Here is a 26,746-nt window from a genome sequence, read left to right on the forward strand (position 1 = left end):
TGGTTTTAGGAATAACCTTATTTAATATTTTCATTGAAAAAATCAGGATTGCATAATGAAATTTATAGTTGGCATAATGTTTGGAGTTATTAAAATAGATGAAGATCAGGGTGTGACAGAAGTGGAAGCTTTTGAGAACTGATGTAATAGAAATGGAATTAAATATTATAGTACAAAGTACAACATAATGTAATTAAAATTAATGACAAGAAATTATATTATTAACATTGAGCTCATCATCTAAAAAAGATACTTGCTGTGGCAGTTAATCAATGGATAACTAATATATGCCAATGTTGATATTACCATGAGACTAAATGTAAGGCTGAGAGATCTACCAGACTGTATCATATGAAAAATAATACTCATCATATTTATGATTACTGATAATAAGAATCTAGTCAACTTGATGGATTCCTTTCTCATCAAATTTTCCAGTCCCAGTTTGAACATACACAAACTTTTAGTATTCCCAATATTGACTTTTCACGAAGAGTTCCATAAATCCACTATTTGCTGCATGAATACATAACTAATTTTGTTTGTTCCAAACTTCTTACTGACTAGATTTTTTTATGTCCCGTGCTTTTACTGAAGGAGATAGTAGAAAATCTGCCCTTATCTATAGTTCCTTATTTTATTCTTCCATAGAATCATTTTCTCACTTTGTTCTGTTTTACTGAAAGCCATTCCATACCTTCATTCATTATCCTCTTCTGAACCTTTTCTAATTCTACCATACCTTTTTTTGAGATAGCAGATCAGTGTAGGTATACTAATTAAGATGGAGCTTCTAAGCCTTCATGTAAGGACAATACACAATGAAGAGGTTTGATACCAACATACTTTTGGTCCTTCTAGTATCTTTGTCCCTGGATAAAGAATAGGAAGAAATTCAATTAACATAAACGTATTTTCTAGAAAATTTGTAAAGTGCAGTAGGAAAAGGCTTGTAGCAAATTTACAAATATGAGTTGGGAAGAAGAGAATGTCTGGTGTCAGAGAAGATGTAATTTTAGATTGCATTAGCTACCTCTAATTATAATAGTCTAGAAATAATTCAGATTGTATTTTATGTAATCAAGACAACATATTCTTTATCAATCATTTAAGTTAAAATCTAACAGTGACTTCTGATATTGTATGGAAAATGATGTTTTAAAGGATGCATGAAAGATCATTTTGTGAAAAATACACAAAAGAATAGCGGTGCTTTTCCTGTGACTTCAAAGTGCAGTGACTGAGACTTGCCTCAAATGAGAAAAAAAACCCAAAACCAACCCACAAAAAAATCAAGTGGAAGTAGTTATACTGGTGGCATAGAACAAATTGTTCCTCTGCAGAACAGCAAGTGGAGGTTTATTTACACTGGTTAGAAATGCTTTTCTTGAAATATTACTCTCAACTGCTGCAGATGTGTTTACTAACGAAAGTTACAGCTGTGCATATCAAATGTATTTTCACTGGACATGGTGTATCAGGGACAGCAATATGCAACAATAGGTCACAGTTTAGTAGCCCTAGTTGAAGCAATTTGTAGAAGAGTACAGTGTAGGCTTACCATTAGTGAGCTCCTCTACCTTGGCCAGTGGAAAATTTATGTGAAAATATTTTGGGGAAAAAAATGTCAAGTCAAAATTGGATCTGTAGTTAGCAAAGTTAAATTAACAGAATAGCTCGAATGAAAAACAGAATGTTACAAGTTAATATTCTGTTCACTGGAGAGCTGAGTGTCTGTACTCCTAGAAACTAATGTAAGGGTCACTGAAGACAAATAGAACAATACAAAATACTGAGTATAGTTTAAGATCATTGAAGCTCTTGCCTTTTTTTTTTTTTTTTCTTTTGAAAATTACACGTTCTAGCATTTTTAACAAAAGAAACGTGCAGAGAATTGTAGGAAGTTCTTATCCCAGATGCACAGCTATGGAGTTTCTCAGTGAACAATCAGTTGTCAAGGACATTTGAGATTAGTTTAGCTCTCTTAGACTCTCTTAGCAATTGAGATTAGCTGTGTTAATTAGCTTAAGCAATAGATTTCTTTTAAGTAGTTGAAATTAAATTATCATAGTGCCAATTGTTAGTTGCCATTACTACCATGTTTGTCTGAAAAAAGGGTTTCCAGCATGAGCATTTTGGAATTGGACTGTCATTCAGACTATGCCATATGCTAAACCAGCAGTAACTCGGATAAGGAACTAAGTGGAGCTAAATCAAATTTCCTCACAGGCAGATGAGAGAGGTCTGAGCAAAAGACCTGCATTCTTTCCAGTGCTTCAGCCATCAGTACTGAAGGACTGGAAGTCATATGAAAGCCAAATCCATAGCATTTAAGAAGGGGTATGCTAAAAGAGATTACCTTATCTCATTGCCTGATGACTAATGAAAGACAGTGGAAGGTGCAAACAGTAATATTATTTGGAAATCAAGTCAGATTACTTCTAGAAAGAAACAGAAAAGGAAGAAATACTTACTTTTCCAACAAATTCGACTGTGCAATGTCACTACCTTCTTGGTGTTTTCTTTTTCCTTAAAAATGCTGTGATAATAGAAAGACCTACTTTAAAATATAACAAATTTTTATGAGACAATCTGAAAGTGGCAAGAAACCCCCAAACAGTTAACAAAACCTGTAGATCATTACCAAACTGTACTTTCAAAGAAGCAAAGTGTAGCATGTAAAGAAGAAAGCAAACTGTCATTTGGAAGATCAGTATTATTTTCCTTTTATATCTATTTTAAGCCGGGCTTTAGGCTTTTTCTAAAAATATATTACCACTGAACTATGGGGTTTTTTGTTTTGTTTGGGTTTTTTCTTTTTAAGGTGAGAGGCCCCCCACCTGCAGGATCAATAAAACCGAGACCAGCAAAGCGCACAGCTTTTCGCAAGTTTTATGAGAGAGGAGACTTTCCAATTGCTGTTCAGCACGACGGTGTAGCAAACAAAATCGCCTGGAAGGTAAGTCCTGGCACGGCTGTGACAACCAGCTGAGCTTATTGAAGTGACATCTCTCATTGTCAGACAAAGTTAGCTTGCAAGTAAATACACTGAAATAATTTCTTAGCAAATGGAAGATGGTGGGAAAGTCATTAGAGAAAGGCCCCTGAGTCAGCTGTCTGCCTTGGCTAACAATTAAATTATATGCTGCAAAAAGGAAGATGACAGAGTTGCTTTGCCTTAGAGAATTGTCTCCTGCCCAATTCATCTCTATTTTTATGAGGACTTGGCAATGCAGCCTGTTTCAGGCAGTCCATCAAATGATGGAAGTGGCTGGATACAGTGAGCAGCAGCCATTTATCTCCCCCAGATTTCACCTTCCTGCAGGACACTTCCAAATAGAAGCTTTAATTACCTAAATGGATAGGTCAAGATTGTCTGCTCCCTGAAAATGCAGAGCAGAATACAAACGAAGGCAGATTCTCATTCCACGGCTGTACTCCCAGTCTCCAGCATATGTCAGACAGCGTAATCGCTGTCATACGTGCCTCTGTTACAGGCTGACCTCCACTGCTGAAACCATTACAGCTCCGACATTTCTCTGACAAAAGGTTAATTGGCTTCAAAATAAATGTATTGCCTAATGACTCCATTCTAATGCGGCTGTGTTTCTCTCTAAAATGCTTGGTGACGTTATTTGTAAAACTTGCCAATCTTCTAAGTAACTACTGCAGACTTTTAAATTTAATTTAAAAAATGAATGCTGATCTTTAACCTGCTCCTACTGTTTAATTATTTTGGTTATCATGAATTACTTTATTTTTTTGTCTCATTTATTGGACTAGAATAAGATTTTGCTGGTAGCAATGTTAGTTACAGAAAATGAACATGATATGCATGAATAAAATGTGTCAGAATTATAAAATGTTTTAAATTGTTCACGCCAAAAACGTGATACCAAATTTAAGTATAAAGCAATGTTAAGTCACCAATAAAAGGAGGATTTTGCAATCTTATGACTGATTCTGCTTGTAATGAAACAAACAGGTTTTGCTCTGTAGCATGGTAAGTAGTACAATTTTTGATAGTAACTAAATTTTTAAGGTAGCTCTTTTGCTTATTGAAATAGAGAAGAAAGATTTGTGTTATAGTTTTGTTCCTATAGCAGGTTTGAATCAACACAATGAACAATTAATAGTTCTTGCAGCAAAGGGAATCTCTATCCCAAAATGCTTTACCCATAATCAAGATGAGATTCCAGTGCAATTGGGCTTTAGGCAACACTAAAAAATTCCCTTGCTGGACTAAAATTCACAGGCTTACAACTTAAACTTGCACTCTGATCTTTCATCACCAGGTAAGACCCAAAGGTGGTTTTCAAGCAACTGCAAAAAATCTGCACAATTTTGTTTTCATCTTGAGACTTTCTAATTTCTCAAAATCAAACTGAGAGGTGCACAAATACTACTGGACTGGCATTCCACTAGATGATGCTAGTGACTGCTTAGTTGACTTAGGACATCAGGAAATGAAATGGAACTATATAAGATGTTCAGATAGGACATTAGCAAAAGATTTTTCATTGAGTGGATGGTTGGTCACTGGAACAGATTTCCCAGGGAAGTGGTCACAGCACCAAGCTTGTTACTTTCTGGACAAAGCTCTTAGTCATATGATATTCAGATCATATGATGATATGATCATCAGATTTAGGTAGTCTGTGAGGAGAAAGGAGTTGGATTTGATGATCCTTATGGGTCACTTCAAGCTTGCTAACTTACCTGCAAGCCTTCTAACCACAGATGCATGCTAAAGTGTTTGATTCCTATATCTGACAGTTGTAATTGTTTGAAAACATACTGCCTTGAATGGTTACAACAGCAGAGTCTCTAGTCAAAATCCAGTATGTACTTTTTGTTAACACTCTTCGCAGTCTCCTAGAACTAATGTCCACCCCCTGCAGTAACACACTGACTTCTAGCTATTGCAATGTAGGACTGAGATGTCATGGAGGAGTTATTTTTGCTGTTCTGCTAATCCTTTCTTTTGAAAAAAAGTATCAGAACTTCAGCAGGGGAATGCAAGTAAGCAGAGAATAATGGACTCTTCCATTCCTGTATTAGTGCATGTTCAGATTCAACCTTATTTCCCTTATTCCGTGCTACTCAATTTAGTCACAAATCAATCCTGACTGAGTTCTGCAGGCACTCAAGCAGACAACACTCAGGTATTAGAGTTACTTGAGGCTACTGTTTAGTTTGGCATGCAACTGTTATTGATTATTGTGCAATTTATGTACGTGAAAAAGGCAAACTGGCATTTTCTAGTTCAAATTTTGCATTAGATACCTTCTGAAGTCTCAGAGACTGCCCAAGGTGCAAAAGGGTGAGAATGTTGTTCATCATCAGCTGATACTTTTAGGTATACAGAAAAACTAAGGTCTGTATTTTTTACTGGTTTTAAGGACATAGTTGCACTGCCCAAAAGTTGTCTAATGGCTAATTTTCATCGGTTCATCGTACTTAATTGCATATGTAATTAAAGAAGTTAACTTTTTTAGTAATATATTTTACTCAATACTGCTTAAATTCATGACAATTGAAAAGATTATTTTACTAATGAAATGTGTCTAGGTAAATGTTTTATAAAAGCTTGGCTGAAGTATACTTATTTGCACAAATCAAGATCAAGTGGAAGGATAAAAAGAAGAAATAAATGGCAACAATGATATTTTAATCCTGCTGTAACTACACAATATCAATGTTTTATGTTGAGAGCAGTTCTTTTGCTTTGTTTAGTTATAATGTACATCATGGTTCATTTCACTCGTTAGTTTGTCTATCAAGTGGTGCATGAGAGAAAATGCAGGAGGATCTCAAAAACCTGATTATTTTACTGGCAGAGGAAAATACTACAGGATTTTGTTCTTTACTGCAAAATGCATAGCTGCATTTTATTTGCTTCTTTGTTTGTTTTTATAATTACTGAATCAAAACCATAATTGTCAGACATTATTTTTATTTTAAAACACTTTGAACACTTGTTCATTATATTGTAAATCTGTGGACAGAATACAGTCATTTTTAGCCAGAACAGGAGAATCTGAAATGCTTTAATATGCATGAATTTTATTTGGTTAATATATACCAAAAAATTCACACAAGTGGCCCTTGATATTGTGACAGTTCTGCATATCTATAATTTTAAGCCCATGATTAATTACTTGTAAGGGCTGGGTATGTGTAACTGTGGTTGGAGACCTAGATGAAATAAAAATTTAAACTTCAGGAAATGTATAGAACTGTTTCTGAGTAAGTGCATGTGTTGAATATTTAATTATTAAATAATAGTGCTTTTCTGTTTTTACATAGTTTAATGGTTTCCAAAATGTGTGAAATTTAGAAAGAGGCATTCTTGCTCTAGACTAATCCTAGGTTAAACAGGATTAAACTGTGCAGATAAACCATGGTGTTTACCTTGGTGTCTTTTCTTTTAAAAAGGGACCAAAAGCAGATTAGATCTCACTAGATCATTATAGGAAGATATGTGTTCTTGGTGAATGTTCAGACTGTCTTTACATGCAGACAGGAATCTCTTTGAATATTTCTGTAATGCTGTAATTCTGGTTGGTAAGTTTTACTACTGCAAGTTCAAATAAACCTGTTTTAACCTGATGGAAGAAAAAATGAGAAAAAATAATACACATTTACAACATATTATATACAAGAACAGGAAATTGAACCTGGTTTTAAAGAATACTACCCAGAGGGAAAAAAAAGGACCAAAACTATTCTGCTAATGCCAAAGCAAAATGATGTGGTTCTAGAGGATATAGTTGCATTTCTGAAAGAAGCAGCCATTGGTTGTCTTGGTGTTCCTAATGTTTGATTTCAAATCTGGAGAGTGGTTGTGCTTTTGTCATTTTGAGAAAGTGAATGTAGAAAATTTCTTGTTAGTTATGTCTGTGAAAACAAGACATAACTCACTACAGAAATTTCTGGCTTTGATTGCAATTAAACTAACAAAATAATTTCACAGTTAATTCTAGACTCTTCATCCCCAATCAGTGGACGTACTAGCAGTCAGTGAATTCTTTGCTAAATGGCATATGCTCAGTGTAACATTTTAGTATCTAATGTGAAGCCTTTGTTTTTATCCTTCCTTGGTAATCAAAAAGGGCACTGTATATACCAGTGCCTTAAAATTTTCTTAAAATATTTAATGTTTATGTTTCTTTTGTAAAGTAATTTTTAAGAGCTGGAAATAAAGAACTTCTTTGGTTAGGTTATTGAACAAATGTTAAAGGGTCTTTCCAAATATGAAGCATTTGATTTTTTTTCCACTAAGAGAGAATGAATAATAATGGTATGGTTTGAAAAAAGTACTTCTAATGTATATTAAACATAAAACTTGAGAACATAAATTGTTGTTAATTTAGAATTAGATAATATTAGAAAGTGATCTTTATATCAAAAGAATGTACTAAAATATTTATAAGTCTTTTAACTACTTTTGTGGGATTCCACAGTTCTTTTCCAGCTTATGTATATTGCAATTTTATTTCAAAATGTATTAATACATTCTTTTGTACAATCTCATACCAAGCTATGAATAATAAAAGCTCATAGTTCAGGTCTGAAAAGGACTTCCATTTTTAAATATACGATACTGAATTAAAAAAGGTCAGAATGCAATTAAACCTTTGACTAAGAAAGTTGATAAAACCAAGAAAGTATTTCTGAATTATAAAGTATGTGTTTGAAATGCAGTCTTTCCGTATTAAACGGAAAGTCATCAGAATGTTCGAAAAATTATTTTTTAGGGAGCAGAGTTAATTATGCAAGTCATTATGCAGGGGTAAAAAGGCTTCTATTCTTCAAAAGAATTGTAGCAATTTCAGAGAAATGAAAGCCAAATTCAGAAACCCAAACTTTTTAAGCAAAATGTCAACATGAACATGATTTCCATCTCTTGCGGGTTTTTTTTCATCAGAGTGTCTATATTCACTAGGGATATGACTCCTACCATTTTAGTTTCTCTTCATCTTCTCTTTCCTACACAGTTTTTGGGGTTTTTTTTTTTTTTTCAGGAGCTAGTATAAGCTATGGTAGCAAAATTATTTCTTTGTGATAAAAACTAAATGCAGGGCTGAAACTAAGTGCTCTGCCTTCAACATCATGAATTTGGAAAGAGTATACACTTTCTTCTTACACCTACTATTGAAAGTTGGTTTTAGTAGTAAGGAGTACAAAAAACTTGAACTTCCCATAGAACTCCAATTTTTATTAGTAAGTTGTATACTGGTTTACATAGAGTTCTGAACTTCTGTGATTAAGCTGGTATCTACATCCAGCATTAAGAAAAAAAATTATTGTTTTGGTTGGTTTGGGTGTCAGATTTGTTTTGGGGTTTTCTCTATAAAATAACTTGGTTTTAAATTTTGTTTTCTTTTTCTGGAAGTGCAGGCTTTTTTGCTTGGCATAAGTTTTAAGAGAGAGAAAATACTTTTTTTATCAACCAAAATAGTTGGAAGGAAGACAAATTTTCATTTGCAGAGCTTTCAATTAAATGTCTGAGTATTTTTTATTTTTGTAGCATTGTTTTGTCATTAAACCAGATGAATACACACTGTATGTTATTCACTATGTAGTATCAAGTAAACTGAGGTAACACATTCCAAAGTTCAAATCTCCAAATAAATTAAAAGTAATTGGACGGAGCTCATTTACCGTAAAGAATGACCCCGTTATTATACTGTTAGCTTGCAATTTGTGTAATTCAAGATGTAATTCAAGGAGTTGAGGAGTTTTAAGCTTATTGCCATCTAAGGGGGAGGTTCAACTTTCCTTCACCTCTTCTACTTTCTATTTCTGAAGCATACTTGACTCTGGCACTGACATTTATCGGAGCTTTCTTTGAGTAATTTTATCTCACTAACTCAGGAAAAGAACGTGGGTGTGTTTTTTCTTGATAAGCAACATGTTCATAGTCCTGAAAACTTTGATTACATGACAATCCATGAGGTGCTAATGCTGAGTGTTGGTGAAGAAGAGAGAAACATTAACAAAGTACAGTAAAAATATAAGAGTTGAGGGATTTCAAAACTGTTGTTTTCAGCAGTGATGATCTGCTAGATTACTTCAGCTGTTCATGGAATTGCAGCCTCAGATATCTGAAAGCAAAGAGAACAAACTGCTGTGAAAATTAATACTTTTTAAAAATTATTTTCAGATAGAGACATATTTTTTCTGCTTCCACTTTTTGTTAAACTGTATTTAATATCTTCTTAGTAAAAGATGTTGAGAGGACAATGTAAAAAAACTGGTAAATCCCCCACGAGTGTTGTCATGCAGAATTAAAGCTTTTTGCAAGGGTACGTAGAAAGATGAGCGTTCATGGATCATGTGTAGACACAGTTGGTACAGCACAAAGTTACGTTAGTTCATATTTTATTTAATTTGTGTGTTAGTGTTTTAAGAAATAGTTCCGTTTTCTGCTGCAGTTGACCTCTTAATTTCTCAAAGGGGTCCTTTTTTAAAACCATTCCAGTGATCCTTTATAAGCCTGTCTCCAATACAAGTGTGTTGGTATAACAGAAAATTGCAGTGTGAATTCAAGAAAAGGCAACTGAAACTAAGAATTTATTAAGCCAGAAATAATAAATAATAATTTAGAGAAACTAGAAGTATGAATTGAGGTAAACAAGTAAAGTCTTGAAGAAGCAAATTTTAAATGCTGCCTGTGGGGAAAAAAACCCACAATTGCATTAACAGATACCGTGTAAACTAGTAGTTTGGGTACCTTTTTTTTTTTTTTTTCTTTTAAAGGAAAGTAAAACCCTCAGTTTTCTGAAGGTTTGAAGACAGTAATACAGGAAACTGTGTGGCATGGTAGCAAGAAAGAAGTATTCAGCTTTAAACTAAAATAGCAATATTCAGTTGCATCATCTTAAGTCAGAAGTTATTAATAATCTGTATACTATGGCTTACTGAAGCAAGCCCAAGCCAATACTTTGCATGAACAGTCGTGCTTAGACAAATGTCATTAATCATTCTTTATGACTGTGAAATTAGTACCCAATTAATCACTATCAAGAGTGTTGTCTTTGCTGATGTGCATGTGACTTTGTTTTAGCGATTGTTAAAAATTTCCATCACAAGACTGTTCTTGTTTTGTTTTTTAAATGCAGAATACTAAGAAATAGGCATATCTTAATGACTATGACCTGGTTTTCATTTAATGAAAACTCTAAATTTCTTGAGAAATGTTCTGTAGTGCTATACATATACCTTCTCTACAACCCTAGGTCACACAAAGAGAGAATAAATGTAAAATATTTTCTAGGAAATAAAACAACAAAATTTCCATTGACTGCAATACAATGAGATTATTATTGCAAATGTAAATATTATTCATCATCCTGTCCCTTTTTCTCCCTATGATATTACAATTTTTCCTATGATCTTTTAAGTTTTTAGTTAATAATGCTTACAGCAATCTATTTTTGATCAACTGTCATAGAATCATGGAACCATACAATTCTAGGTTTGAAGGGGACCTCAATGATCATCTGATCCAACCTTTCTTGGCAAAAGCATAGTCTAGCCAAGATAGCCCAGCAGCCTTTCTTTCTATAAATTATAAAAGCTAAGGCAGTTGGGATTTTTCTGCCTGGAAGAGAGGAGGTTTTAGGATGACTTAATTGTAGCCTTTCAGCATCTGAAGGGAGTCTACAAGAGAGAAATTTTACAAGGGCATGTAGTGACAGGGCAGAGGGGAATGGCTTTAAACTGACAGAGAGTAAGTGTAAATTAGATATTGGGAAGAAATTCTTTACTGTGAGGCTGGTGAGGCACTGCAACAGGTTGTCCAGGGAATTTCCCTATCCTTGGAAGTGTTCTTGGCCAGACTGAACAAGCTGTGGTGTGATCTGGTGAAAGGTGTCCCTGCCTACAGTGAAGGAGTTGGAACCTGGTGGTCTTTAGGGTCCCTTCTGACACAGACAATTCTGTGATTCTGTGATAGTGTCCCAAGTTATGAAAGTTCCAGAACTTATAAGCATCCTTTTTAACAACTGCCAATTCAAATCTCTATCTTAAATCGAAGACAGTGTTAGTTTTGATCTAATTACATTTATATTTAACAGTGTGTTAATTTATATTTCTATGCAATACATTTGTGGTTGGATTTTTCAAAAGTCACTATATATATTGACTCTAGCATTTTATGTCAGATGGCTATTTAATTATCTTTCAGTTTAATCATTTACAGACCAAAACGCAATACCAAGCTGATGTCCTTCAATTAAGGCAATGTTTTTTAAGTTGTTGAGTAATTCTGGGTACTTCCAATTTCCATTCCATGGTACATATGGTCACAGAAAGTATTGCAACTATAGGTTTCTCAAGTTTGAAATTTCTGTGTTGATTTGATGCCACCACTAATACAATTCCAAATAAATTTATCATATTCAAATTTTACTTTTCAAGAGCACTGTGCTAGATTTAATTATCTGTTGAAAACAAGTCTTAATAATAGTGCAGGTGTTAGAAGAAATGTGAGATCTTAGGAATTAAAAAAGAATCTTATCAAAATGCTACTGTAAAACACTGTTGCAAAATGCTGGGTTTTTATGAAATCCCATAAAAATCGAAATTTTCATGAGATCCCATAAAAATGTTGTGACTAGGTTCAGTACTTTCCACCATTCTCATTGATTGATTTTATTTTGTACATTTAAACTAGTAGTTGTAGGGAAAGACCAAGTTAATGTCACATTATGTGTTAAAGGTTACTCAGTGCAATCCCTCCTTTTTACCACTTGTGGCTCACAAGTAATGTGATTGTAAAATGTAGTTCTTTCTGGAGTCAGATTTTTTACAGTCCTCTAGTCCTTTCCATTTCTTTCATATGTCTCTTTTCTCTGTGCTCAGAAAATGTACCATATTTTTAAAAAAATATGGCATGTCCATTTACTTAACAGCAGAATAATGTTTTTCTATTGAAATAAAGGTTTTTCTGTAAGTGTGTGAGAGCTTTTTTCTTTTAACAACATCAATGCTGAATCTGGGGACTGGTGTTGAGATGGAGTCTAAAAAAGCCTTCAAATAATAGTGACAGTTTACCTGGTTCCTATAGTACACAGCAGACACGCTTCATTCATTGACTCCTCTGTGGTTAATTAATAGTTGCAACTTATCCCAGGATTCTAGAAAACAGTAATGTTGTGACAGTTAATTTACTGTTCCTTTTCCCCTGAATACACAATTAAAACCATTCCTTTATTTGATATAATTTGCCGTCTCTTGAAATTGTATGGAATGAAAACTCAGCCATGTATCAGAAATAACTTTAATTTAAATTTGCTAAATGACCTCTGAAAGCTGGATGAAAGATTTTCTGCTGAATGGGCTGGTGCTCCCTGCCTGTATAATGTATGTGAGAAATTAGTGTGAATGGTTCACTTTTATGGAGCAGTGCTGCTTGTAGTGAGCCTGCAGAAACAATTTTCCCCCAAGCCTCCATCTGTTCTTCAAACCAGGGCATATGCCATCTCATCGAGCTTGAAAGTCAACTGATTTATAACTCCTGAAAAGTGCATAGATTGGAAAGAAAGGTCGACTGCTGCTATGTGACAATGATTTGCTGGGTACTTGGATAAAGAAAATTCACATTACTATGGACTAGGGAAGACACAAGTGGTGGTGTAAACTTTGGAAATTGTAAATTGACATGTAGGACAAAAACAAATTGCTCCTCCTCCTTCAGCTAACCAGATACCTTTCTATTTAAAGATGGAAGCGTTTTAGAAAGTAAGTAGGTAATATAGCCAAGACTTCTTGTTATACTTGTTATATTCAGGCAGAGTAAGCTTTTCCTAGCTGCAAAGGTTGCCATCTAGAAGTGTCAGGACCTAGTTCCAGTTTAATCTTTAAGGTACAAGCAGAAACATCTGTCTTTAAAAGTGCATCTTGTTGTTATGTCAAAGTTTTGTTCAGTGCTACAAACATAGCACTGATGAATTTTCTCTATCTACCCTGAAGGTGATTTCTGAGCCCTATCCAATTAATGGATGACTTGTTCTCCGGCCATTAGTTATCAGCCTTCCTACTTTTACCTAAATATTGCAGAGTTCTCTGTCAAGTGACAAAACAAATGGAATTGACAACATAAAAATCAATGTGTGTTTGATGTTTTCATTTCTAGTAGTCATATACTGTGACCATTCTGCTCTGAGTCTCAGATACTGAATAATGTTCTTCAACTACTTTTTCTTATCAATTCTGATTTTTTAAATAACGTTTCAGGTAAAAAATGCCATGGAGTTAAGTGTATTTTTTATTTAAGAAAGAAATGTAGAAATTATACAGTCTTTCAATATGAAAATATGGAGCATACTTTGTCTTGAAAAACACAAAGATGAGGTATAGAAAGTTCACGTGAATAACAGGAAGTCATCCTCTACAATTATGAGCTTTTTGCTTCTTAAGGTATCTGTAGCATGTTAGAAAAAAAATGGCTTTGTAGCTTTCCACAATCATCTGATTTTATATAGCCATTGATATCCTGACCTAGCTCACACAAACAAGTATACTTTCTGAACAACATAAAATTCAGTGATGAAAAGCAGAATACTGCATATTAACTAAATCATAATTGTCAGTTATTTCTTTTGTATACATATAAGTCACTACCCACATTAAGTACTGGTTATTCAAATATTGTGTATGCTGTTGACTGACTAAAGATGATGAAAAAGTTGAGCTAAGAAACTATGACAATTATATACAAATAGTATGTACCTTATTTTGCTGTAAGAGTGTTGAAGAGATGTTAAACAGTTACAATGCAGTTTATAAAATCATAAGATGTGTAAAGGAGAATGTGATTTTTATGTTGTCAATTCTATTTGTTTTGTCACTTGCCAGAGAACTCTGCCATATATAAGTAAAAGTAGGAAGGCTGTTAACTAATGTCCAGAGAACAAGTTGAAGAAAATTTCATTCTCTATGTCTATAAATTTACAGAGAAAAGTTCACTATCACTGGAAACATATATTCTAAAACCATATTCAATGAATGTGTCTACTTTGGAAATGTATTTTTTGTGGATATCTGTTCTTCAATTTTGTGACAAATACTACATATTTTGTTAATTTTTCATTGTTTCATTTTTGTTTTCCACTCTATATTAGGCATGTGCATGAGGCAAATTTTTCTTCCTCAGTTCCATTCCATTTCCTATACTACTTTCGAAGCATGAATTAATTCATCATCATTTCAGTATCATTTTCTCATCACTAGCCTTAATGAATGTTTCACATCAAATTCATGTTCACATATACTGTGCTACTGACTTCTGATCTGGCCTAAGCACTGCTCTCATTTCTCACATTGTTATTCTGCAAAATAATAGCCTCTCTTTGCTAATACCTAGTAAAATACCTATTTTACTCTCCTTTTTCTTCTTCCATCTTGGTTTTTTCATCCGTATTTCACCTTGCTTAACTATGACAGCTTTGTTTTCATGGGAAGTTATTCACAAGGATAACTCAGCAGGATCTGGTTTAAGTAAAGAATGCCTTTTACATATTTTTTAATGAAGTAAGTGTGTCCTTAGACAGAAATAATTTAGATTAAGATTGATGAAAACTTCCTAAAACAGCAAGACCTACATTTTTGACTTTTTTTTTCTTTCCCTAAATTCCCTCATCCTTTGAAAGTTGTTGACAACTTGGTTTGATGAAATATAAATTTGGCATGAAGGAGATCTGTTCCTGCAAATATTTAAGCGTGCTTTTAAAGCCTTGTGATTAAACCCGCTGAAGTCAAACTTTTGCCTGCACTATGTAGCATTGGTGTGAGATGTACCTATCTCTTCAATGAGAAAAAGAAATTTCCATTTGTTTGGTTTTGATCACAACGATGTAACTTCCTTAAGCAGTGCTAGTTTCAAATAAATATTTGTTGCATCTTTATGACATTAAAGGTCTTAAAAATTCAGCCCATTTAAAAGTGTCTGATAAAACCTCTATTAAGGTGATTGAATTACACATTTTATGAAAAAAAGAAGACTGAGTCTATATTTGCATTTCAAATAGCACTGCAAATTTTTGACAGTAGTAGTAGCGTGTGGTAGTTTATCAGAGCAAAAATAAGATATCTTAAATATTTAAATGAGATAGTTCCTCTTGGCTTTTGGCTTTTCACATTAGCACTCAGGAAACAGACAATTGTGGGGAATTATAAATACTGCAGTTTTACTAAGTGACAGAATCTGTGGGTTGCTAGTATGATCTACTGTGGTTTCCTTCAATACCATGCAAAAAAATGTGTCTTACTTAGGTTTTAAAGCTACATAGTTGCCCTACAAGGAAAAAGTCTAAATACCTATAGGTCCTGGTAGAATTCTATATTTAGAATATCAGAGTTGAATCCCTCAATAATCTAACTGGCACATTCGACTTAAAAATAATTAATTTAAATCTCATGTATTGTTTTTAATTTAATATTATATTCCTAAATAGACATAAATCCATGCCTTATTTAAAGAACTATTACAAAAAGATAAATGAAAATTACAAATCACAGTCTGTAAAGAGATACAAATATCCAGATTAATATCTTCTCAGGCTACAATGAGGCTAAAAAAGGATGTTGCTTCCAGTGTAATCAAAACTTCAGTCTGAATGCCGCTCTTCTTAGAAATATGAATTCTATTGTAATGTAGTGGATCTTATCTTATAATGAAGACCATGTGCACTGAAGTACAGTTCTGCTGTCAAAAATTAACACAATCAATAGTGCTCTGTTCTCTTCATATCGAAACAAATTCTGCTGGGGTCAGAAGCCTGTGGTGATACACTTCAGAATCATAAATATCTATATGAGTCTGTACTGTAAGTGATGTTCCCATTCTGTGCTTCTTATCTTGTCATTACAGGCTCTTAAAAAGGCCAGTTTGGATGGGAAACCCCCACTTTGCCTCACCATTTAATAACAGCCTTGGAATATTGCTGCTCTTATTACTCCTAGAGGGGTAGACAGAGGTCCTGGATAAGGCCCATATCTGAGGCAGAAACATTCCTTTTAACAAAGCTTGGGCTAGAGTGTCAATTTTGCACTTCAACTCAAGTGAATTTAAGTTTCCTTTGAGTTGTTGCTTATCTTGTGCTTCCACAGAGTGAAAGACAAAATGCATTAACTTACTTTAATATGATTTTTTTGCTTAATATGTTCACAGATCAGTTCAAATACTTGCTAAAAAAAACCCCCAAAAAACAACAAAAGCCTAGCCACATATTAATCTGGTGAAAACTGCAGTCTTTTTTATGGCTGTTCCAAAATCTAACAAATTTCTGTTCCTATGCAGCACTTTGGGTGAAACCACAAGCAACTATAAATTGATACAAAAGGGCATAGTATATATTTCTTTGGAAACTATTCCATCATTATTAAGACTGCTCTTTTTGGAGTTAAAATAAACTTTCCTGTTTAAAATTCTTGCTGTCATACAGCTCTCAGGGGGTTGATTCATTTTGAGCTCTAAGAAGAGTTGCCAATTTTCTAATTTAGCTGGAAATTTCTAGCTTTAACTAGAGATGAGGAAAGCTGTATTTTTGTTTTCTAGAATTAGGTCTGTATTTTATGTTGGATTTCTCCCTTACTGTTTTTCATTCCTTATATGCTTTGATGCTTTTCTGAAGAGGTTGGGAAAATAAGCTGTCTAAAACTCTTCAGTAATGTCACTGAATTTGTCCTATTCTTTTTTGATGAACTATAAGAAGCATATATTCAGTGTCATGATACTACAAACCTTCCCTACAATGAGAAAAAAAATAGATAAAGTTTATCTGATAAGGAAAAACTTTGATCTTTTTTTGAATTTATTCTTAGATCTTTATTAATCTTATAAGTTGAATTTACTGAAAAAAAAATCCTCCACAAATTAGATTGGAAATGCATAGTATATAATTTGCAATGTATTTACCATCAACTGTGATTAATTTGATCTATTATTTCTGTGAGATAATAAAGGAAGGTCAAAAAATTCTGTTCACCTTCAGTGAAGTCCTTAAGCTATATGTATCATGTGGATAGATGAATTGAATACAACTTCCTGTTGACATAGCTCCTGACATCAGTCCACCAGTGATGTCTTGTCTCCAGACATTCGTGACAGCAGAAAACAAAGTTATGTTAATATGTTCTTGTGTACAAAATTGCAGCTAGTTACGACAATAGCTTGTTTTCAAAGGTATGGGAAGTCAAACATATGGATTGACCACCTCAGAAGGTAATTTAGACCATCTGGCTGATGTTGCATAAAGTTGATTGCCAATGCTGAATAGAATAGTTCAGTTTAAAGGGACATGCTGTGATAATCTAGTCCACTGCCTGACCACTTTCTGATGCATTGGTTAGATAAAACTAGAAACCATCAGCAACAACAATCACAGAGAGCAGGAGCTTCAGCACCATACCTTTTCCCCAGGTGATTGTTTATTTATGCATTGAGAATCCTAGGTTATTAATATAGGTTTTCTAAACATAACCTAATGTAGTGATATCATCGAATATTATGACTATGAGGTTAGAATAATCTTTTAAAAATATCTTTCAAGAAGTGACCTAATTTTTAGATTTGCACTAGCTGTAATTCAAAATTCCAGTTACTGGTTAGCATTGGGTTATTTGATGAAAATTTAAAGGTAGTAAATACACATTGGGACTGCTAGAATTGTGCTGTTTCTCCTAATCTTTTATTTTATCAAAGAAGTTTGCTGATAAACCTTAGAATATAAAAGTGAGTTCTCTCTAAGAGAGAAGCATGTTTTCTCTGCTTTAATAATTAATTCTGTACCCATGTATATTTCATTATAAAGTGTCAGCCTTTTATACTGCTGTTATTTCTGTAAGGAAGTCAAGACTATTCCATCCTTGAACAGAGTAACAGATAATGTGCACAAGCACATTAGAATGGTTTTTCTAAGTTTTTATGTTTAAAACAATATTTTCATATCAGCTAAGAAATGTCTGTGGTTATACCCACATTCTCAGCTGCAGGTTGTGAAATTGGTGGTATAACAGGATAAGCCTCTAAGATATTATCTAGATAGAAACTACTGCCTTTTATTTCCAAATGGGTTTTTTAAAGCAGTTGCATCTGATCTGATGTTATATGAAAATTATTTGATTCAGGTCTTCCATATCATACCATACAGTAAAGATTTCACTAAACCAGTAGAAACTTCCATGGCCTGTCTAGGACCTACCAAGAAGTACTGTGTACCCGCATGGAATTATTTACGGTTGCTCAGCAATAAATAGTACCTGAGTCACATTTGATGAGTATTTGTTTCAGAATGCTTTAAAATATTTGGTGAAATTGTTAAATAGTTAAGTTCTTCGTTTGCAAATACCCATTTAAGTCAATCTATCTAAGTCATAGATTTAGTATGCCAAATATTTTGTTCTTACTTACTTTTTACTCCTATTTATTTCTGACTTTAAATGTGTGAGTTTTTTTCTTATAGAAATGTTTAACCTGTTCTCCAGTAAATGCTACATTTTTATGAAGAACCATGATAAAGCTATTTTTAAGACCTCCTGAAGAAACGTCTTCTAGTTAAGGTGCAGCTTATAATATCACATATTTCCCCAGCTGCCTACAACTTTATTGACATCTCAAGAATTTAAATAAGTTCAAATCATTCATTCCTCCTTAGCAAAAAGTGTTATATCTATATCCTGTCCAATGCTCATCTTAGCTTTTTATTTTGGTATGGAGTTTTTTTTAAAGTTTTAATGTTGTTACCAACTAGGGATGTAATGACTATTGTTGTATAATTTCTGGAAGGTTATTATTTTTCCTGGTCATCAGGTCTTTGGGCCAGTTGTTACTATTAATCATTGCATTAATGGTTTCTAGATCATTAACCACTCTGCAGTCCTTTCAAACTCCTACCATCTCATTCAGTTTGTGAGTTTATTCCAGAATCTTCTGTTTATTTTATTGGTTGGGTTAGTCTAGGCAAGAGAAAGCTAATTGAGAGCTAATTGCAGTTTTCCAGTGCCTGAAGGGGTGCAGTGAAGGAGACAGAGCCAGATACTTTTCAGTGGTGTGCAACAGAAAGCTAAAAGGCAGCAGTCACAATTTGCAATAAAGAAAATTTCAGCGGGATAGTAGAAAAATAGTTATCCATATTTGGGGCAGGGAATTAAATGAGATGATCCCCACAGGTCTCTTCCAAAGTAAATTATTCTGTGATTATACAAAATTAGATGGATGACCCTATTATTTTGTATTTCTGCATTACCTTTCTTTTGAAAATATCATAACATACTGCTGCTTAATGAATAAGACTTCCCAGTGCTTCTGAAACATAGATGTTTTACTGGGAAAGTAAGTGAGACACAAAAATAATGGTACAACTTTATTTGTGTTAACAGACCTAATTTGTTCTATTATCGTCCTAACCTTCCTTTAACTTAAAACCACACCTTTACCATGTGCAGTACTTATACATGCATGTTTATTTTTCAGTACATACTTGTTATTGCTTTCTAGCCATAGCAGGTAAATTTACAGCTGCATTCATAAGATGTCTGAGATTTATGTTTGTGTTCAGTTTACCATAACTAAATCATAAATGTAAAAACACCTCCAGCTTTAGATCCTACAGTCAACACACTAAAACCTCTCTGAACTTGTGTCAGTTTAGTTCTTCTTGAAGGCCTTGATGTAGCTTACTGAGTAATATCCCTTTTTCATTCAGGAAAGCCAGAAATGTTTAAAGCTAGTATGATGAGTCTATTGACAATAGTACAAAGTGCTTTGGGCCTCCAGACTTCGTGTGATTCAAATGACTAGAAGACTTTTAACAGTACTTGTCATCTAGAATCAGGTTCTAAAAGTGACTGAAGTGGACAGGCTTATCTGTTTTCTCTTTAACTTAAAAAAAACTAATGAGCAAAAAAGTATCTAATACGTCACGAATCTCCTGCCAAGTTATTGAATACCAGAACCTAGAGGCGATATATGGAATAATAATTAATTTATCTGACAACTATTTTAGTAACCATCAACTGGAACATCTTTCCAGCTTCTCAATGATTATTTCTTAAGGTATGGTGAGGAAACAGAATATTGTATTCTACATATAGCCTCACCATTTCTTATAAAAGGAAAATATTTTTCCTTTACTTGCTGGCCACATTCCTTTTAATGCAGCCCAGGATGCAATTTTGCTTTCCTTGTGACAGGAGCACTACTGGCTGTTCTACAATGTGGTGATCACCATAACCCTCAAGGGAACAGGACTTACTCACCCAGTCACTTCCCAACCTTTACTGGTACCGGGAGGTGTCGTGCTTTGAAAGCAAAACGAGTGAGAGGCTCCAAGTCAGAGATACAATTTAATAAGAAGAAAGGTAAAAATCAAATAAAATAAATGCAATAACACAAAGGACCACTGACAGAGTCAGAATACAACCTGAGCAGGATGGTGGAAGCAGTCCAGGTGAGGTGCTCTTCCTGAAGCAGTGATCCTGTAGAGAGGTCTGGGAGCTCTGCTCCTCTGGGAATCCAGTGGGTCAGGGCTGCTTGTCCTGTCCCAAATCCCAGCTTATATCCAGGTGAGAATGCTTGGCTCCTCCCCCTGGGCAGAGCATCTCACAATGGGATGATGAGTTGTGAAGTGGGTCCTTGATGGCCCATTAAACAGAGATAACTCCTGGAGGGAGTTACCTGTGAGTCATGGGCAAGGTGTTGATGAGCCATGAGCAGAAGACAGCCCAGAGGGAGGGGGCCTGGGAAACACTGCTCCAACAATTGGATTCAACAGTTCATGAAGATGGTGATAGAATACTTTGTGCACATCCTATACTTCAACCCAGGACAGGGGGTTGCACTATTCCAGTTGCAGGGCTTTGCACTTCTTGTTGAATGCCACAATGTTTCTTCCCATTTCTAAAGGTTCCTTGAAATTTAAGCTCTAGTATACATTTACTCATTGTTCTTAATGTTGGGCTTTGCCTTTCACGTTTTGGGGGGATGCAAAATTGAAATATAAGATCCACATGTTCCAGGAAGGTCAAAAGTGCCTTAAGTGTTGAGAAAAAAAAATCTTCTTCGAGGTCTGGCATGGGTGTGCACACAGGTTCATGCGCCAGTAATATCAGAAAGTTAATGTGTCATTTTGCAGTTAAAAAAACAAAACATTGATTCTTCAAACCTCCCATTTCTTTATTTGTTTGTGTTTGCTGTTTTACTGTCTCTGAGTGCTTAAATATATCTGTGTTCTTTCCTCCTATTAACACTCGGTTTATTTTGGTAATTTAAAATGGTCAATGTGAAGATGAGTTTCAAGCATAAACTATAGAAATTACATAAGTATAGAAATGTCTGGAAAGCCTGAAAGTTGTAGTATTGGACAAAAAGATAACATTTAACATTAGAGATTCAAAAATCCTTCCAGGCCCTTGGATCTGCCTGTACTCTTTTGACTGCAGTTTTCTAAGGCAAGACCAGGGTAAGGAATATAAATCCAAGGGCCCTTTAAGAAGGATGTCTGAGCATACTTATTAAAGCTGGTTATACTTTGGTTTCTTTTACTTGTGTGTAGTGTTATTTGGAAGAAAAACTAGTGTTTTTAAAAGCAGGCTCCTCAAATGGAGTTATTGGGCTAGAAAAACTAGGATAAAGTAATTATGGTATTCAGGATTTTTGAATCTGTATGTTCTGATGATACCACTGGATTTGTGAGAAAATTTCTGTGTTTGGATACTGTTCTGTTCTTCTATTCCCAAGAATGATGACCAACAGCATATCCTCATTAATGCTGAAACAGTCATGGTTTTGGATTATATATTCTATCTCTGCCAATAAATGTCCTTCATGCTAGTATTATGACACATAAATCTTAAATTTTCATTTGCTTTTTTAACAAACTAGGAAATGGCATACATCCTAATCAACAAAAACAACACTTTGATTCATTATTATGCTCTTTTACTAGAGAATTATATATTTTTTCCTTAGGATCTGATTTGAACTAATATGTAGGATGAACAGTTCACTTGAAATAGAACTACATGAACACTTGCCATTGCATCAGAATGGCAAAGAAATTCCATCTGTTTGTTCATATCCTGTGTCACAGTTCAATGTTCTCTCAGTTGCACTTATGTTTCATTTTATTAATCAGATCACTCTAATGGTAGATCTTAAAACGAGTAAAAAGCGCATTTGCGGTGGGTTGGGTTTGGTTTGGTGGGGTTTTTCTCCTTTTTGTTTTATTTGTATTTAGGTTATCACAATAACCTGACAGCAGCCACAAAGATGTTTGTGCTGGTACAACTGAAAGGAGTTGGAGCCCTGGCAGTAGATGAGGAAGCAGCGGGAAGGAGGAAGGGGAGATATCTTAAATCCATTTTATATATATATGTACCATTTTAAAAGATAAAATATCTAATCACTGGTCTCTAGGAACATTGGCTGAAGAGTGTTTTTATTTTTTATTTTCATTGCATGAAGAGTATACCTTTATAATCTATACTTTTTTTGTAGTGATATCAGATCACCTCATAAATGTAAGGTGTTCATCAGTTTATTTTACAGTTTATGCTATTAAACATGTCTTGCAGATAAAGAGAAAGGTCACAGAGGGAGACTTTGTATTAGATTTCTAACTGTAACCTAATCCTGATAATTATTTTAATAATTTATTGATAATTAGAAGCAGGTAATTTTATTCTAATGCCTGACTGTTCAGATTACTTAATTTTATTTGTTTTTTTTCTGTTCAGCTCCTGCTGACTTATACAATTTTTATGAGGGGTCTAATTGAAAGACTTTAGAAATGGTTCTTCACATCTTTAAATGCTTTAAAATTGCTTAGAATCAAAGTATACAATTTGAGTAAAATGAAACAAATATTTCAGTTAAAAATACAGAAAATGTAATTTCCAGACAGAAATCAAACCAAACCAAATCCTCTTTATTCTTCTACTTGGGAATTCTGCTAATTAAATCCAGGTCTGAAGTATGGTTCCTGGAAAATAAGGAGTAGGCATACAAAAATTTGAAATTAAAATACCCTATGACCTTAGATGTTCTGGTTTTTTCAAGAGGCAGAAAGGGGGCATCCAAACCCCTCCAATTCATCTTTCAATTATTCTTTCTTTCTTGAAGTTCTTCTTTCTTAGCAAGAACATGTCTTTTAGCTTCTTTAGCCAAAGAATCAAAGGTTTTGTAGACACCAAACTTCTAATAAATTTACACCATGTAGCTCTCTGATAGGACCTTTCTATAGTATGTGTAAATCATCCCTATTGACAGGTGGAAGGTTGACTCTATACCTAAAAACGTTATGAATTTTTGTAAAAAATGAAAAGATCACATTTAAATTGTGTAGCAAATGTGACAAGTACTCAGTGATGCAACTGCAGAACTTCCTGTAATTTTTGACTACAATATTTGCCTGCCTGTATTTTTGTGATCCTAAAGAGAAATACATAATATTTTCCATCCCACTCTGTGCAGTGCAAAAATAAACTGAATGTCCTATAGAATGAAAGTGAAACAAGTTTCTTTTGTAATGCCATATTTAACTATTTGTGACTTCATTCTACCATCCTGAATTTTATAGATAAGTTTTGAAGAAAAAATAATATTTCTGCAGATATGAATACGGGATTATCTTATTTAAGGGGGAAAAAAAAGCCTCCTACTTCTTAATAAGAAAAATAATCAAACCCCAAAATTGAGTGTTTCTATCTCTATTAAAAGACTATTATATCTTAAACTTTTCATAGGGCTGTGTATCAATATGTATTGAATAAAATATCTTTCAGATGCAGCTATTATTCATGCCTTTTACTATTTTGAAGCCTGATATTATTCTGATGATAACAGTAAGAAATTTTTTTTATTATTATTTCAATAGAGTCAAGAACCAGTACATCTGTTTATGACTAGTTATTCTCAATTGATTGCATTTTCATAAGAAATGGAAATACGTTATATACGTGATTTCTGTCTTGAATCGTGTTGGAGGTGGCCAACTTAAAATCGAGTGTTCTGTGCTAAATAGAACTCTGTGACACTGATCTTAGATTAATCACTCTTCCTTGTATGCCCAGGTCAGTGAAGTGCATTGCTATACAGAGACCTCAAGGAAAATGACCTAGTAAAATTCTGATATTAGTATATGACAAAAAATAACATTGCTACACAATCTCATTTTTATGGAACAGAGAGTACAAAGTAAACAATATAGTATTGTGTTTATGCAACCAGAGGGCTACTCAAAGGTATGGGTCATAAATAGAATCCCATGAAATACGTGGATTGAGGGAACAGTTTGTCTGGAATAGCTGCAGCTGACAGGAGACTCAAGTAATTAAGCATACATATAAATATTTATGTAAAAGTATATATTTATATAAAATACATTTTTATATATTAATTTATTTAAATATCGATAATTACATAAAATACATCTTTTATAGCTAGTCTAGAATATCATCTCTATTCTATTTTTCAGACAAGGCTACATGCTTTCAGTTGGCTGAACTTATGTAAGAAATATTACAAACTAATGAAGTTATCAAAATTTTATTTTACCCTAGTCTTTGTTAATAAACTTTATAGAAAAGCGTTTAATAGCATCTGGAACATTAAATTGCACAAATGTTCAGTTGCTACACAGCGGTGGGAAAAAAAGCAGTAGAGCAAAAGTGAATGTATCATAGACATAAAGAAAAAAATATATTGAGACAGTAGAAAATGTCTTAACAAGCTGACATCTATTGCACAGAATTTCAAAATTTGGTGAGAAGGGAGTTGGTCATATAAGTTATAACAAGTATTTCATCTTTCTGAGCAAAGTTAAGCATAGGGCATATACAGGAAGAATCCCTTAACTTCACAAAAAGAGGCATAAGTTTAAGATGCTCTTTTCCAAAGTGTTCACAAAGAGTGCCAAGATTTTTTGTTTAATGGTTACTTTTTGAACGGAATATGCAAATCCCAGCCTACGCACTTTGTATGTAGATTTCATGGGAGAGGTGCAATTATTTATTTTTCATATTTTGATGGCCTTTGATGCAGAAAATGGCTAAAATATATTGGTGGAATATTGTAGTGAAAAATCTATATGGAACATGTCATAATAAAATGATGATTCATCAGTACTTTGTATTGTATTCCATATTGCTAAAATTTAACAATTTATGTATTATGTGATGACCTAAAAAGATTTTCTTCCATTACCACCTTTTTTAGTTTTAGTGGAATATATTCTTACATGCACTAATATAAAGAATTTGAAGAGTTTTTTCTATAGTGATTTGACAAAACATCAGTCAAATATGGAGGATAAAGTCCTAAAATCTAAATTAAATAGTAATGAGTGACATAAGTCTCATTGAACTGAGAAGAATCACCTCTTTCACCTATTTCCTTTACAAAAAAGTTACTGAAGAGATGCTTCTACATGCCGTAGAAGTTTCAGAAACCTGTTTCCTTCAACTGATCAGCAAAAATGAACTCAAAAAAGTAGCATCACTTCTCTGAACTGCCTGTCTCAATTGTTAAATATTTTGTATGTTAAGATAAGTGTTTTATTCAGCATGGTTTGCTGAAGGCAAGAGATAATCTTGCCATCTCCTTAGGTTTCCAGTGATGATGTCAGAATACACGGAATGTTTGCATCATCACACAAATGTACCCAAAGGCATGAAAAAGGAATGAAACAGGAGTGTACCAGCTACCATCACAAAACTTTACATTTGTACTATTTGCTTCCTTGATTTCTGTTTGTCCTAAAGTAATGGGGAAGCCTGAGAGGACAAAAACTTATGGGTTATTAGATGCCTTTATGTTGCAGCCTGCTTAAAATTGTTACTTTAAGAGTATTTGCTATTCTAAATGTCACAATACTGTTTTTTCAGTGTCTGGGAAAGCTTCTTCAGCATGGACTGTAAGGGTTGACAGGGAAATGGTTGCTATGGAACTATTTTCTGAGCTGGCATGGCAGAGCAACATTTGGCAGGATTTAATTTGCATCTCTTCCATGCTGCAATTTCTCCAGGAGGATCTGACAGTAGACTTCACCAGTCACCCAGAAAGCATAACTCCCTGCACTGAAAGTCATTGTTTCCCCAGAAATAGCACAAGTGTCAACCCTCCCACCCCCAGATTTAGCAAGGTTTCTAAATCAGTGAAGATCAATCTACAAAATTATTTGTGATCTAGTAATTATCCCATTTATTAGTTACAGTAAATCCTGAGCTATTTTTTTTTTCATGAAGGTGTTAGACTGATTAAGGAGAAAAGCTGTTATGTTAATTACAAGAATTAACAATTGCTGACTCAAGACTGTAAGTGTGAAACTTGCCATTTCTCCTACATCTGTAGAGACCTATGTATAATAATACTTCATCTTTATCTTCCATTGAAATTAAGTTAATATTGTGAAATTAATTTTATGATCATTTGAAGGGACTTTCCTCTTAAATATTTAGTTAATCCATAGTTTATTATTATGATTAATTTTTTTTTACTAAGAGTGCTATTTTAATAAAATATTTGCATGAATGAAATACCATTGTGTAGCTGCTCTATCAATTTGAAGGCTCTGGAAACAAGAAATTGTAGCAAGAAAAACTAGTGTAACATATTGCATAAAAGGATTATAATTTCAAAATTAAATATTAATAAAACTGCAGTCTTGTATGCTATCCCATGCTCTATTTACATGTTATTATTTCCTCAATAAACAATAACAAAAAGATCAATTCATAA

The 26,746-nt window shown here is 33.8% G+C and overlaps 1 protein-coding gene across 1 annotated transcript in view; it reads left to right on the forward strand.

Moving 5' to 3' along the window:
* The window catches only part of PACRG (parkin coregulated), a gene marked incomplete at its 5' end in the record, with an annotated part of 209,053 nt that overhangs the window by 45,855 nt on the left and 136,452 nt on the right, over nucleotides 1-26,746 (forward strand). Inside the window, one exon of the mRNA XM_083857625.1 lies at nucleotides 2,825-2,959. Within this exon, the coding sequence (XP_083713751.1) occupies nucleotides 2,825-2,959 (135 nt within the window). The remainder of the gene's footprint in view (nucleotides 1-2,824; nucleotides 2,960-26,746) is intronic.

Source organism: Zosterops lateralis (genome assembly GCF_965231275.1).
Source record: "Zosterops lateralis genome assembly, chromosome: 3".
NCBI lineage: Eukaryota > Metazoa > Chordata > Aves > Passeriformes > Zosteropidae > Zosterops > Zosterops lateralis.